Raw genomic sequence first — 16,222 nt, 5'->3', positions numbered from 1 at the left:
TGCTCTCGCTAATTATTTTTTCAGTGGTAATCGGTGGATTTTGGTTCGCTGTGATTGGTCCATCCTGACCTGTGCTGAGAAATCTAACAGGTACCACGTGACAAAATCCATCCACTTTAGCAGCGCGCTGAACGATAATAGACACCTATAAATACATTAAAGTTAAAGGTATTGAATGTAAATAAAACACTGAAGAATTACAATGTAACAAGTATTACTTAAACCCACCGTCTCTGCCGTTTATTCTAGTTTTGGGATGTCTCCTCCTGTGCTGAAGGTGGCGGTAAAACCCAACAAACCTTAAAGACTGGAACTCGGACGGTTACGATGAGTTTATCATAATCTGACAACAAACGGAGAAAATCTGTTGTTTTAAGTAGTGATAGCAAAATCGAGGCCTCGTGAACCAATGAAACAGTTGAACCAAATGTGCCATATTGTTTCGAGGCTTCGAATCAATCCGACACCCGTCTCAACGGTGACACCTAGTGGTCACTTGCAGGTGTTGATCTGAAACAACCTTGACGAGCCATTAAAAAAATGTGTTGTTTTTTTATTATTATAATGTTCTAATATGTGAAGCTTGTAACCTATAGGCTCCTCACTGTGCATAATGTTATTTTGGTCATGAAAAATGAATATTAATAAAAGAAATCAAGCCACAATGTCTCACTTTTTTAGAGATTTTTATTCAAAAATATTAATTTATCTGCTGTGGAAGGACTTAGCCTACTTCTTTTTTTACAGATAATTTCTCCAGCCTTTGAAAAAATCCTCTCACAGGGGACACTTGTTGCTGGCATACAAAGATTTTTTTTGCAAGGACATACAAATGAGGAAAGATTACTGCTCTCTCTTTCCAGTAAGTTAGTGGATCATGAGTTCTGGGCAAATACGCATCGTTCATGTATTTTTTCACTTCCACTGTGGCATCAGCTGTAGCATTGTGTATCATCTTGGTTTGATGGATGCGAGTATCAAAAAGTTCCCATAAACTGTCCTGTGTTTCTACTGGTGTTGATGTTGATGGTGATGGTGATGATGATGATGATGGGTGTGATGTTGACATTTCTGGGTCTGAATAAAAATGAAAACAGCAATTAGTAACAAATCCTAAACTGACGGCATATATGAAGGATATATTATATTACATGATTCAGATTACATAACATAACACAGACTGAAACTGCTCACCAGGATTTGTGTTTGAACGCATCAGTGAAGCACACTCCAGTGTGATATGCTTTTCAGCTTCCTGGGCTTTGGCAGCATTTCCAAATGCCACATTTTTGAACCTTGGGTCCAGCAGTGTAGCCAGTGCCAAGGCTCTAAAACTCTCATAACCTCCACATCTGGAGTGCAGACCTTCTTGCAGATGTGAGCCTATGAGCCAAAACAGGAGAAACACATATTTATAATAATGACAATAATATGACAGTTATGGCCAATCACATCGGTAGTATGGTCATTGTGGCCTACCTAATTGAACAGTTGATTCCTGCGTTGCATTTCCTTTTTTCTGTGCAAGCTTGTGTTGCAACATCCTGTACAGTGGTATAAGCTTTGAAGCAGACACTCTCTTTTCCTCTGACATCTCTGTTGTTGCGAGTTTGAATGGTTGCAGTATTGACAATGATTGTTCAATAATGTCATAATCAATACTTGTCAGGGGAGCAGTATCATTGTTTAAGTTGTAAAGTGCAGCAGCCACTGGTTCACGTTGGTCATACAAGCGCTGTAGCATGTCAAATGTGCTGTTCCATCTCGTGTCAACCTCCTGTATCAGTTTCAGAGTTGGTCTTCCCATCAAGCTCTGCATCTCCACAAGCTTGTCCTTTGCTTTGCAGCTGGATCTGAACAACCCCACTATCTTTCTGGCCTTCTGGCGTATTTCATTGATGACTGGGGTTTGATCTAGTGCCTTTTTCACAATCAAATTTAAAGTATGAGCAAAACATGGGACATGGCGAAGGTGGAGTAGCTGGGCACTTAGGATCATGTTAGATGCATTGTCAGTCACCATGCACTGAACTTTGGAGGTTATTCCCCACTCAGCCATTAGCAAGGCTTTAGCCTCCATGAGATGCTGGGCTGTGTGGGTTTGGTAAAACCTCCTTACACCCAGTACAACAGTTGCCATTTTTGCCTCTGGTGTTATGTAATGGCAAGTCACACCAAGATATCCATCCATATTAATGGAGGACCACATGTCAGCTGTAAGGCTAACAAATTCGGCCTTTTGTAGGTCCTCCATTGTCTTCTCCTTGGCTTTGTTGTACTTTTCGCTGACCATTATTTTAAGCACCTTCCGGGATGGGAGGACATAGCTTGGATCAAGCTTGTTCACAAATGCCCTGAATCCCTCATCGTCCACGATGGTGAAGGGCTGCAGATCCTTCACCACCATGTTTATAAGAGCCTCATCCAATTCCCTCTGTCTGACTTTTAAAAGAGAATACAAAACATACTTTCAGACAAATACATTGGAAAAATACAGCTTCAATTAGTGCACATCTATTAAAAGTATAGCCTACTGGTTCATTATTTGGAAACCTTCCAGTGTTTATAATCAGTGCTTTATATAACTTATAAACTTTATAAACAGTGTCCCAAAAGGTTGTAATTATATTTCAATTATAATTATATCCCAAACAATGCATACCTTGCTTAGATGGCCCAGCAGTGTCAGTAGCAGGCCTAGGTACAGGGGGAATGCCATCCTCTGCACCCTGCAAAATGGCAGGATGAGTGCTCCTCAAATGGCGCATCATGGATGATGTATTGTTGCAGTAGGCTAGCTGCCGATCACAATACACACATCTCACTTTATTTGGGGTTTCTAAATGGAAATGCTCCCACACCACAGATGTACGGCATCTCTTCTGGGGAGCTTCCATTTTATCTATCTATCCAAATCTATCTATCTATATATGAATCGATCTATGTATCTAGATATGTATCTATAATCTATGTATCTATATATGTATCTATCTATAATATATGTATTTATATATGTATCTATAATCTATCTATATATGTATCTATCTATAATATATGTATTTATATATGTATCTGTAATCTATCTATATATGTATCTATCTATTAATCTAGCTGTCTATATATATTTATATCTATTTATCTATTAATGTGTCACTATATGTATACTCTGTCTGTCTCTAGCCTCTCAGTCAATGTGTTGTGTAAATTTAAATGCAAGTCTAAATTGCCTATAACTAATCAAATCGCACTATGTCACTATATCACCAAAAATCCGCTATCTCAAAGTCAAACTCCTCTCACAAAAACCCACGAGGTCAAAATGCGTTTATTTCACTTTTATACAGATGTGCGATTGTGTGGTCTGTTGCCGACCGTTCCAATCAAACGCTGATTCGGCGGACCACACCTGATGAAACAATTAGTGAAACACTTCGAGGCTTCGTTTGGTCATAGTCACGTGACATGGGTGTTTCGAATCACGCTTCGGATCAGTGTTTCGACACATCTGCGCTTCGGGATCTCGCAAAGCTTCGGAACGACTGTTTCGCTTCAGCCATCCTTAGTTTTAAGAGACAGGAAAGGCTTCGATTTATTTATCCAGGTAACTTTTTTAATTTGTTTGTTTGTGAGTTAAATATGTAAATATTTCAGCAGTGACGCGATGAAATCTGCACTGTTGAACTTGTATTGCGTTGTCTGATCGAAGCATATTAATAATCGATATTTCTGTGAGTGTATGTGTTTGTTTGTCCTCAGTCAGCTCCGCATCATGTCCTCAGATCTGGATCTTTCTCCTCCGGAGGTCCCAGAGCCCACTTTCTTCGCGAGTCTCCTGCGTTATGGATTATTTCTAGCTGCTATTTTTCAGCTCGTCTGTATTTTAGCAATAATCATACCCTCATCCAAGAGCCACGAACAGGTGCGAATAACTCAAAGTATCACAGATATCTGAGGTTTTCGGTAAAGTGACCTAAATTTAGTAGAATCAGACCTTTTTTTCCAAGTATAGGTCTCTGCAGGAAAGTAATGGGAGTTACCAGATCAGGGTGTTTTTAGACCATGATCCCTTACCTGGTTGGCTGACGTCATAGTGATGGTCGGTTTAGGGGTGGGGTTAAGTCATCAAAACTTTTTCAATGCAGTAGCGAATTGAAATAAAATAAAAATAAATAAATAAAAAAGAAAACATCTATAATACACATTTAAGTGTTTCTTTTATTTCACTTTATCTATTTGTGCCTGTAGATTTAAATTACAATACATCCTTAAAAGCAGTTTTCTTTAAATTAGGTTTCCTCTCCACTCTCCAGCAGAACTATATATAGACATTTTTTTCCCAGTGTTTACAAATGTTTCTGATTTATACCCCAAACCCCCTCTGTAAAAAAATTTTTATGTCACTAAATATGTGCATATTTAGTTAGATAATGGCTTACTTGCATATTTTAACATTTCAGAAAAACTGCAATGCAAATCAATGCTCTGATAAATCATCTGGGGAAGTATGATGACATCTATTAGTTAAATATTTACTGTTTTCACCTGTGATGTCTTAAAATTTCAAATGATTTTATTCTGTTGTACTTCATAAACTCTAGGTGGAGACGTCGGAGCCGGCTGACGCTCACAGCTCTGAGCAGAACCGAAAGCCAAAGGGAGCTGTTCAACAGATCCGCCAGAAAGTGAAAAAGGAGAGCAAGAAGAAGAGATAGAGAGTGTGAACAGTGAAGGTGTTTGTCTGATAAACTCACTAATGATGGATTGACTCACAGCATTAGAGGCATTGTTCAGTTCAGCCATTATTACTTCATCTGGTCTGAGTTTGGATTTTGCCATGTCTTTCAAATTTTTTTTTTAATCAAATTATGTATGTGTCATTGTTTTTGAGTACCGTATTTTTCGGACTATAAGTCGCAGTTTTTTCATAGTTTGGCTGGTCCTGCGACTTATTTATCAAAATTAATTTGACATTGAACCGAGAGAAATGAACCAATAGAAAACATTACAGTCTACAGCCGCGCGAGGGCGCTCTATGCTGCTCATTGCTCCTGTAGTCTACACTGAAGACATAGAGCGCCCTCTCGCGGCTGTAGACTGTAATGTTTTCTCTTGGTGCTTGGTTTTAAATAAATGCGACTTATAGTCCAGTGCGACTTATATATGTTTTTTTCCTCATCATGGTGTATTTTTGGACCGATGCGAAGTCCGAAAAATACGGTAATCTTTGGTGTTTTTTATGCCAATTTTAAATACATTCAACTGAATAAACTGATGTCCATTTATTCTCCTCGTTGTTTTCTGTTTTGGTGCATGCATTTCTGTTTTGTGTTGTTCCTGCCCAATTTCTTTTTTAAGACAATTTTTTACATCTTAAATGGGTTGTTCTTAGATCTTACATAGTGTTTCAAATAAGCATTGTAACATAGTACTAACTATATACAACTAGATGATTTTACTTTTAGAAGTAAAATCTTATGAGAGAAAATTATCAGGCAACATGATCAAAAAAAGATGCTACTTAAGTGTTAATAAATGGACAAATATAGTAAGATTCAGCAGTGTGTGGTTTGAATTTGGTGTTCTTAAGTTTTTGAGTATTGAAAAGTTATAGTACAGCTTGCAAACTTAAGCTTTTTAAAAAGAATAGTTATATATAAACGCAACTATTTAAATTATTGCTTTAGCAGTTAGATGGGCTAATGTTAAAGTAAACTTTTATTTTATTTTAATGTTAAACTATTATTATCTGCCATGTTGACAGAAACCAAGTATCTGTTACTACCCGAATATAAAATAAAGCAACAGCCACTTTAAAACATTTTATTTGAAATGCACATTGATAAATATGTCTTGCAAGGTCGATTTGTGATAAAAACATGATTTGAGAAAATAGGCATTATATATTTAAATATGTATAAACAACAGTAAAGCACACTGATTTCATGTTGAACATGATCATACTGGTCACCCTTTTGTGTATAAATCATAGATATGACAAACTTGTGATTTAAATAGACATCAATGCCAAGACGTCTTGATCTGTGACGATGATGTATCTTGAGAAAGGATGACGGTTTTCTTCCACGACTGACATCAGAGATTATTTTTATGAACAAGGTCCTTTCTTATAACAGCATTGACTGCAAGGAAAAATAAAAACATAATCATTAGTGATGCTTACAGTGTTTCTGCCAGTCTTCAAATTCATCCTGACACAATTTACGGCTTTAAAAAGGTCTGAAATCAAAGCAGAACGTCTTAAAGTCACGGCGTTAAATGTTGCATACACTGCAAAAATATCTTTCTCTGTATTTTTTGTTTTCAAATGCAAATATCTTAAGTCCTTAAAAGGACTATGAATTCTTTTTTTTCTTTTTTTTTAAGAAACCAAACAAAATTAAATGAGTTTATGCTTAAAATGTTCATGTTCTTTAAATAAGGTCTATTTTTTGGAGCCCTTTGGCAGATATTTGTGCTCGTTTTAACCCTAAACTCAATTTTAATCAGTTTCAAAGTAAAAAAAAGACTGATCTTGTAAATGTGCTGCTAAAATACATGCATCTCGATTTAAGAATCTTTAGACATTTGCACTGGAAAATGACAAAAATACTGAGGCAGAACATCACATTTTATTTACTTTGTATTCCTTTTTTGTAATGGAAATTGAATGCAAGTTGTATTTTCAAACTTGTGCTATTTTTTGTTGATATTGTGTTCCCTAGACATTAAGAAGAAAATACTGATGAACAGTGTTGACTTTAATTCTGTAAATTTTTTCCTCTTGGTCTTAAAATTACCTTCATAGCACCTGCAGAATCTCTGTTTGCTGAAGTGTTCATTACTAGTACTATTACTCAGCATTAGTCAAAGACTTCTGTTCCAGACATTACTATCTTTGAAGACTTTTAAGGCACTGAGTGGTGCATCATCGGTAAGCATCCACCAGCCGGCAGCACAGAGTCTGACCCTCTATCTCATGCTGTATTTGGTTGTGCTTCCTGCTGTTGTGCTGAGACAAGTTAGTGGGCTAAAATGGAAAGTTTTCCATCTAAAATTAGATCAGGGGACACGAGGGGGAGCGTTTACAGGTATAATCAGCCTGAAATAGAAGCTGAAGCGTGGGTGTGATTCTTTGTAATGCCCACGCAGCCCCACAAATAAACACACATCAACATCTTTTGTGCAACGTTATTAAAATATGGCTCATGATATCAACTATACGTGGTCTTATGTGAATGAAGAGCACGTTTAGTTTATTCTCCAGCGCTTTTGTGATCGAATGCTTTCCTGAGAGATCGATAGTGTGTCCTGTTTGTCCCTGTGTGTGTGTTTTAGGTTTGTTAGAGCTCAATATTTAACAGAACTGAAGCACTGACCCAAATAGAGCCGCCTGGTGAAGAGCGGCATACATCAAACACACCGATCCAACAACCACTGCACACACACACAACTGAGATGTGCTGTACGTCTGTAATCATGCTATGATTTAGTTTTATAGTTTCATATAAACTGATAAATAATACAAACAAATCTAACAATTCTATGAAATTCAATTTAATTTAGTTATTAAAATGATATATTTCTCTTAGTCTTGAAGTCGAAAAATGTATATGTAATTACTTTTGTGGTCTGTCAATGTTGTACAAGCAGGACGTGGCGGTTGGTCGGTGTGGGATTTGTCCCGCCCCATCCTCCACCGTGATTGGACGGCTGGGTACAAAGTGACAAGAGATGAGCGCGCTGAGATTTTACCCAAAGTTGAACATTCTTCAACTCTCATGCTCAGCGGCTCGTCACACTCCTGCCGTTTTCAAAAACGCGGCGCTTTCATTGAAAAAAAAAACTGTTACTGTAATCTGATTATGAGCATTTTAGAATGTAACATAATCTAATCACAAGTACATTTATGGAATCTGATTCCGTAATACAGATTGCATGTAATCAGTTACTGCCCAGCACTGTTAGACACAAGTTTATATACTGAATGAATGATGAGAGCACAAACCGTCATCCAGATAGGCCTGATCCAGGTTCTCCTGTTTGATGGTGACTCTCACAGGACTGACGTTTCTCTGGTGCTGCACTGGCAGGTATGTCTGCTGATGGCTGCGGGCCGGAGGGGATCTCCCTGTGGTTGGGGACGCCCTCGAGCCATATGCCTTCTGATGGGCCGCAGCGGAGCAGAGCTCTGAGACGTCGAGGGTGGGAAACAGAGAGGCGGCCGTTTGGAAGCTGTTACCTGCCATGGTGTGCTGGTATGTGTTTGGCACAAATGTAGACACGGAGGTGGTGCTGTGTGTGGAAGCATGAGCCGGGGAGCCGGAGAAGACTCCTGGCACCGTGTGATCCTGCGGATAACGGATGGATGTGTGTAGTGGGGCAGCAGGGTACATGCAGTGAGCTCGCTGGTACGAGGAGCCGATCGGCATCATGCAACCGTCCGCAAGATGGCAAGAGAGAGGAGAGACGCCTGTGATGGGACGGCCAATACAGTCTAACTGTGCATACTGGTATTCTTCAAGCGGCTCTGCTTTAATCTGTGGCACTGGAGAGGAAATCCAAAACATTAGATCCGTTTTAAAACAAAAAAAATTGTACAAAACCCATCTTAAGTCTCTGGGGTATATTTGTAGCAATAGCCAAAAATACATTGTTTAGGTCGAAATTATCGATTTTTCATTTATGCCAAAAATCATTAGGAAAATAAATAAAGATATTTTGTATATTTCCTACATTAAATATATCAAAATGTAATTTATGATTAGTAATATGAATTGCTAAGAATTCATTGGGACAACTATAAAGGGGATTTTCTCGATATTTAGATTTTTTTCTTTTTTGCATCATCAGATTCCAGATTTTTAAATAGTTGTATCTCGGCCAAAAAATGTCCTCCTGACAAATCATACATCAACAGAAAGCTTATTTATTCAGCTTTCAAATTATGTCAAAAAATCATGACTGGTTTTGTGCTCCAGGGTCACATTTGTTTCTTAAAGTGACTGAAGATTTCACCTGAGAGGGGCGTGTAGGTGAAGTTCTGAGGCTGGCTGCATTTCTTCTTCCCATTCAACACGTGAAATTTGACTTTGACCGGGTGGTAGATGTTGGGGTCTCGATACGGAGGGATCTCCAAGACCAGCAGGTTCTGCAAGAGCACAGCCTACATTAAACTTTTGAACAGCTTTATTGAAGGCTATGTATTACTTTGCTCTCTGAACAGTCTGAAGTACTTACAGACGTGCATTTGTCTCTGTAAACTTTCGCCTCAGCCTCCCATATCTGCAAGTCAACTAAAACAATAAAACAGTCATGTGAATGCTGGAAAAAAAGCATGCATGGGTACCATTAATAATATTTCAAACAAAAGATGATCTGTTATATTCTTTACGAATAACAGCATATTATAATAATTTCTAAAGGGTTGTGTGACACTGATGACTGGAGTAATGAAAATTCAGCTTTGAACACAGGAATAAATTATATTTTACAATACATTCAAAAAGTAAACGGTTATTTTTATTTATTTTTTTAGTAATACAATTTCACAATATTACTGTATTTTTGATCAAATAAATGCAGCCTTAGTGAGAGAATTCTATCAAAAACAAAAACAAAATTCTGCTGACCCCAAACTTTTGAAGGGTAGTGTATTTTATTTAAACATAGAACTACTTTACATCTGTTCACAAACAAACGCCCATGTGCACTGTCACTATTTAATGTTGGAAGCCACAACAGATAACTGGCCTGTGACTTTTACATGAACAACAGAGAGAAAGTTGCATGCATAGCGGGTGAAACTCCCACTCTCCTGCTGCGTTACTTCTGCTCTGCAACTCTCACATTGAGTACAGGAAAGGAAAAAGACTCTGTGCTTGTAGATGCTATCTGTGCAGAGCATAACCACATCCTCTCACACTAGCACACCTAAATGGAAAGTGCAGCTAAAACTTTGCCTGCGTCAGAAAGTGTAGGCTGTTTCTATAGGATGTCAGTGTGAGCCACGGCTGATATATCCTATTGTCTTCAAGTTCTGTGACTCTGAGATTTCACTCAACCTCTGCTGGACACTGCCATTCAAAATATTCTCGACATTTTGGACTACTTCTGGTGCTTCCACAAACAATTGAATGTAATTTCATTTAATAATTGGTTTTGCATCTGCCACTTTAATTGAATTTCATTTGTAACTCTGTCTGATTTACGTTCATGCTCCACTTCCATATATATTTAAATGTTTACATACATATAATGTGTGCTGTAAAGTACTTTGCAAACATTGTTTTTAAAGTTGTCTTTATGTAGACTGACTATCAAATTATACAACATTATTAAAAGGTGCATGCATAGTAATGATAAAGTAATGAGTAAATTATTAAAAGTAGTTTTAGATTTAGATTTTAGCATTTCAACATGCAATTAGAAACGACAATATTTAAGTTCAAGTACCATGGTGTTTGGTATAGAATGAATGTCTCAAGGTTATGCATAGTGCGTAGGTGTTGGCTCTGAGGTTTCTGATGTCTTTAAAAACTGACAGACAAACTGGCGGCTATGTAGATGTGTGTGTGTTTATGCAAGCTTTGCAAGGCTTATCTTTTTTTTCTCTCTCACTCTTTAGTTGTTGCAAAGGTTGGCCAAACCATACTGCAGTCTACCATGCAACCCAAAGCCTCATGGCTCCAGCCTGGACTATCATCTTTCAGCATATGCAAACCATATCAATACATCTTTAAACAAATCGTATGCTAATTTTCTCCACAGATGGCTGATAGTGCCTGAAGAAGTCAAATATTAAAAGAGTCATATGTGGATGGTTGGAGCTGTTAACAAGCTGCCACACAAAATCAGATGATCTACTTTCACATTTTGTCAGCTGTTTTGAAAGTTATTAATCCGTGTAAAGTGAGATTAACATCTCGCTAACTGAACTGACACCTTAACCGATTAGTTTTCACAGAAACTGTAGACATAACGTTGAATGTCACATCAGAGATACAGAGTGACTCTTTGGATACTTATTGCATTATAATGTTAGTTTACGCCAATAATGTTAGTTTACCATCTGATGCAATGACATTCAGACATTTTAAAGTGTGTCCGCATACTTTTTGGAGCCACTGACGACCTCTCTGCTCTCTAGACACCCACATTAGCCACTGAAATACACATTGGTTTACCATTACACTTATGATCAAAACAAGTGTGGCCGAGCCCTTCACTGCAGAGTTTTACTCACCATGTGTTTTCTCAAAGAATATGACTTTGGACTCTGATGTGAAGTTCTGGCCCCTAAGGATCATCTGTGGTGCACCCAGAACCGAACAGTGGTCCACGTCCTGACGCTCTACTGCTGGCTGCTCATGAGCCGACCTTTGAGCTGAAACAGAACCCGAGGCGTTCATGCATGTGATATTGAAAATATGACATTTGACCATTCTGATATCATCAGCATCATAACTGTGCATGATTGGCTGTATAACAAATGCACATTCCACCTACATATTTTTTTAGTTAATATTAAAAACTATAAAATGTTATAATAAAACATAAATGTAAGGTATAAATAAAAGTGTAAAATATATAAAATTATAATATTTAAAAAAATAAATTATAACAAAAAAGAAATTTTATACATGCAAAAAAAAGTAGCATTAAAATGTATGGATAAAAAAAAAGTTCCAATGCATACAGCATTCAATAGATTGCGAGGACACTTGGAGAGAGATCCACTGGCCCCCGGGTTGAGGAACATGGACACGGAAGACCAGTCTCACTCGTGTGTTTTTCCGTCCCACATCCGTCTCTCCTTTCTTCAGCTCAATGTCGGCATTTCTTAGTTTCAGGATACCAGCGCAGTCAACTCTAAAAATGTGAACACATTTATCAGGCAAATCAGTTTTTTTTTAGTTTTTTTTATCTATAACATTTTTTTTCCTGTTTCTTCAGTTTTGGGCTTCTTTCTTTATATTCTAAGAACGGAAAATAACATCTACCATCTAACTGAGAAAAAATTTGTGCAAGTTTTCTTTTTTTTTTTTTTTAGAATATTTCTCCAGGTTTATTATTGAAAGTCCAACAGCAGGGAATGTTTTTACACTACATGGGGTAAGTTGTCACAGAACATCTGCAATGCAAATGCATGCTATACAATCTATTTATGGCTTCAACTATACAACTATATAATATAAGACTTCATGATGCAAAAAAAAAGGTAAAAGCTATTGTTTTGCCAAAAGAAATGTTAAATAATAAATTACTTTGGAAGATCAAATTTACACAAATGATCCAAACGTACACGTGTAATTGCACTAGACACTTAAAACCACTGCTGGATTTCTGCACTTGTAAATTTAACTCTAAACCTCATAGCTTCTGAGATTCAGCGCTTGAGACAACTTGCCCCAGTCATCTTTATGTATATCATTATCTTCTTACACAGCTCTCATGTTCTCCTTGGGTTCCAGTGGCACCTCCAGGATCTTGGTTCCGTTCAGTATTCGTTCCTGACTGCTGGTGGTGACGGTTTTGCCGGTGATGCGGTGGACCTGGTAGAAGGCGTGAGGTCTGAGGTTCCTGTCGTCAGCCGTGCCGATGAAGACCTGTAAAGCCAGCGGCTCGGTCCCGGTGTACCCTTGCAACTGAGACAGTTCGTAAACCACACTTTACATCTGCACATGCTTCACACAGTCCCAACAACCAAAGGGTGAACTAGCATTTGAAGATAAACTATAAATAAAATTGTGTGATTGTGGTTGCATTAGAAAAAAGTGCCTGTTATTTGAATATTTGATGAAGTCATTTATCTTCATTTTCAACAGAAATGATGATCTGCGTGAGATATGTGTGAGTTGAGTGAAAGGTTTAGTCAGTGTAGATGATGTATTGTCTAAGCGATAGCAACGGCAAAAACACAGATCCTTATTTCCCTAAATGTGGACACAGCACTTTGCACCGTAACAGGGAAATAACGTCACCACAACCATCACATTATCTCTCTCTCTCTCTCTCTCCCCCTTGTTTCTGTTATCAAGCTCTTCACTGACAGCCGTCTCAGTTTCGCTGGAACACTTTCGATTGTTCTCACAAACGTCAGTGCACATTTTCACACACAACGATTCTCAAGAATAGATGTATTCGCTCCCTACGCATCCTTACAAAACCAAGCAAAACTACCCTTTCCGCCCTCCCACGGCTTTGACTTTTCTTAAAAATACACAATGTTGTCCTCAATTTACCTGAACGACAGGATGTCCTCCGGAAGATGCTTTGACAGCCCCTCGGCTGCCCTCGGTCTCGTAGTGGGCCCGGTGATGTTGTCTGGGTTGAACCTCTATCCTGAGCTCGTACTGCTCAGTGCTGCTGGGAAGAGGCCAGTCCAGAGCAGGCAATGCAGCCACTGGCATACTAACACATGAGATACTGTTCAGTTACAATATCCATCACACATCACTTATTTAATAACTTAATAATAAGCAGGTTCTGGAAATAAATATATCTACAGGAGCCACGACTAGATGTGCAAACATTTTAATCTGACACATAATGATACGATTCTGCTTCGCTCTGAGAACCTGGCATTTTTATTTCTCAAAGCTTTCTCTTTCAGTAGACTTTATGTAAGCATTCATTTCGTCTCCTAAACAGGAGAAATAACAGATGTACTGAGAGACCTCATTTTTGTTTTTCTCCTGTGGTTTGTGGCGCTGCTTATAATTAGTTGCATGAGTTTTTCTTCATTTGTACGAAATGGGTGTTTGGTAGCAATTTTCAGGTTTCCCAAAGAACCTTTCAGTGAACCGTTCTTAAAAGAACCACTTTTTTTCTTGGTATAAATAAGAGTTAAATATTCCAAAGAACCTTTTTCTGCTATAATCAACCTTTTGTGGAATGGAATGTTTCCATGCCAATTAACAGAACTACTGATACCAATAAAGAGCCTTTATTTTTACGAGTTTAAGTGAATAAAGGTTGTTAAAGGAACAAATGTAAGGCTTTGTCACCAGACTGATTAATTGATCGATTATATCATACCTACAAACCCCTGCGAGAGCCTGACTGGACCAGTTGGCAGGCATGAAATAGCACGATTCCATAGTGAATTCTTTTTTCACTTCCGTTGTAGTTGGGAACAGGCACGCCTGGCTCTCCGTGTAGACAGAATACTCTAGATTGGAACGGACAATCTTAGTAGGGACCGGTTTGGTCAAGCTGTGACTGAGGCTGTTCATGGAGTCCTCCAGGTTTGCCGGGGGATAGAACTCGGCGGGTTCGTCTCGGCCAAAACGGGGGCTTTGAGATCTCTGGGTCTCGTATTCGGCGTAAGTGCGCTTCCCCTGCGGAGAAGACGAGCGAGAGCGTGGAGAGGTGGGACGGCGGTCCAGGACAGTGTCTTCTGTGATGCTGGTGCGAGGGGACGTGTTGGGAGAGCCAGACGCTTGGATGGCCTGCATCATCGGGCAAAGGACGGCTTCGGTCAATCCGGCTAGCGTTCCTTCACCAACACCAGGAGAGATGCACGGGGAGTATGTTCCAGGAGAATAGCCATCTGAATGCCAGCTAGTGGACGAGGTGCTGCTAGCCGGACTGAGGCATTGGCTCTCCCTGTAAGGGATGTCGAGCATGGGCCGAGTGATGTTCACAGGGTTGGTGTGGACGTGGTCATGTGGGTACAGGTCAGGACAGGTGATCTCAATTCTCGGGCCGTTGGCTTGGAGTGCTCCAGGGTGGTTGGCAAGCGAGGAGGAGTGCCCAAAAGAGTGTCTGAGATCAGATTGGCCGTAGGTGAGAAGGTCATCAGTGGGTAGATGGTGGGAAAAATGGGACACAAACTCCTCATCGTACAAAGATGGGTCTTGATGAGTCTGATTGGTATCGTGGCTGGAGCTGATGCCAGCGTCGTCAGCTAAAAACAAATGGGAAAACACATTAATAACCATCTTACCAGCTTTTAGCAGTGTTTATTTAGTATTATAAACAACAGGATGTTTATAGAATATTCTGAATGTTTCCTGTAAATAAGCAGGCTCGAATACTAGAGAACTAAATGGTTACCTGCAGTGAAAGTTTCCACTGCATCTTTGGTTTCACATAATGGGTGCAACCTACTTTTAAACCCAAGCAGCTTATCTTTTAAACCAACTCTCTGAAGCAAAACAGTACATAATAGTAATACCACGATAATGCAAATAAAATAGTAGATGCATTTGTATTCTTTGAATTAGCATGCACATAGTACAGTACCACGCTCTGATATACTATAATTACTGTATCATAGTTCTTTTTGATTAATACTTTGATAATTATTTATTTTGTATGCAATTAAAAACATGGTAAATTATAAGAGGACAGAAAAAAATGGAAATAAAGCTAGTCAAAAGTTCAAAAATTACAATTAATAATTAGTGATACTCATTAACCTTGGTCATCTGGAGGTAAGTCATTGCCAGGTTGGTTGAACAAGAAAAGTAATGGAAAGTCCAGTTCTTCTTGACCGTCGATATTTTCGTATAAATTACTCATTGGGGAAGTTTTCAAGCCAACGTTCCCTCGATAAAAGCGATTCGAATAAGGCAAAAAGAAACAACAACAAAAAGTTGCAATTATTCGATCTCGGGAGAGTTTTTCCGCAAAATAAAAACCGTTAGTTGAGTTTCTAAGGCAACAGAACGAAGTGTCTCTGCTGAGGGCTCGGTCGCGTGTGAGAGCGCGGGAGATGCTGAGCGGCTTCCTGTTTGAACAGAAACTCCCTCACAAACCTCTGCGTGTCAAACTAAGAATAGCCTTCACCAAACGTGCACTCGGTTATTTTGTCAGAAAGTAACAGAAGCTGGTTCTCGGAGCTGCAGAACACACTTAATAAGTGAGATTCGTGTAAATCGGTTCATTTTAACACGCATAGCAGGTAAAAAAGCAAAACGTGTAGTGACTCGAGGTTTATGCTTTCATTGCGCTGCTTGTTTACAGTATCGTTTATAAGAATGTTTTAGGCCTTTATGGTTTAAGTTTCTCTTATGGAAAACAGTCTGTTGGAATGTTTTCTCTCAGACTCTTATAGATTATTATTATAAATTTCTTTTACAATGACAGGTGCAAATGATGCGCGTCTGTTTGTTTTTACGGTGATTCCTGCCGCTTGCACCTGTCCATCCTCATGTCACTAAGGTGTTCTTTATCAACAACGATGGCGACATCTGCTGGACTGACCTTTGAAAGTGTT

At 38.8% G+C, this 16,222-nt stretch overlaps 2 protein-coding genes across 3 annotated transcripts; one reads left to right on the top strand and one right to left on the bottom strand.

Annotated features, from left to right (window-relative positions):
• Positions 1 to 3,578: 3,578 nt before the first annotated feature.
• LOC132151216 (protein MANBAL-like) lies at positions 3,579 to 4,884 on the top strand. The gene is made up of 3 exons (XM_059559325.1): positions 3,579 to 3,601; positions 3,757 to 3,919; positions 4,599 to 4,884. The coding sequence occupies exons 2-3, from the start codon at positions 3,770 to 3,772 to the stop codon at positions 4,710 to 4,712; spliced, it is 264 nt and encodes an 87-aa protein (XP_059415308.1). The 5' UTR covers positions 3,579 to 3,601; positions 3,757 to 3,769; the 3' UTR covers positions 4,713 to 4,884.
• Positions 4,885 to 5,806: 922 nt separating this feature from the next.
• Positions 5,807 to 15,914, bottom strand: LOC132151514 (nuclear factor of activated T-cells, cytoplasmic 2-like). Of its 2 annotated transcripts, XM_059559660.1 has the most exons (11): positions 15,423 to 15,914; positions 14,038 to 14,908; positions 13,242 to 13,410; positions 12,442 to 12,644; positions 11,696 to 11,868; positions 11,243 to 11,383; positions 9,238 to 9,293; positions 9,016 to 9,148; positions 8,006 to 8,545; positions 7,621 to 7,710; positions 5,807 to 6,140 (listed from the first exon to the last, which is right to left on the bottom strand). In XM_059559660.1, the coding sequence occupies exons 1-11, from the start codon at positions 15,523 to 15,525 to the stop codon at positions 6,094 to 6,096; spliced, it is 2,526 nt and encodes an 841-aa protein (XP_059415643.1). In that variant the 5' UTR covers positions 15,526 to 15,914; the 3' UTR covers positions 5,807 to 6,093. The 2 variants fall into 2 exon arrangements, with proteins under 2 accessions (XP_059415643.1, XP_059415644.1); XM_059559661.1 differs by lacking the exon at positions 7,621 to 7,710 and having other exon boundaries at positions 15,423 to 15,903.
• Between the last annotated feature and the right edge of the window lie 308 nt (positions 15,915 to 16,222).

Source organism: Carassius carassius, chromosome 10, assembly GCF_963082965.1.
Source record: "Carassius carassius chromosome 10, fCarCar2.1, whole genome shotgun sequence".
Classification (NCBI taxonomy): domain Eukaryota; kingdom Metazoa; phylum Chordata; class Actinopteri; order Cypriniformes; family Cyprinidae; genus Carassius; species Carassius carassius.
The sequence above is the reverse complement of the archived record's forward strand: the minus strand, read 5'-3'. Positions and strand labels throughout refer to the sequence as shown.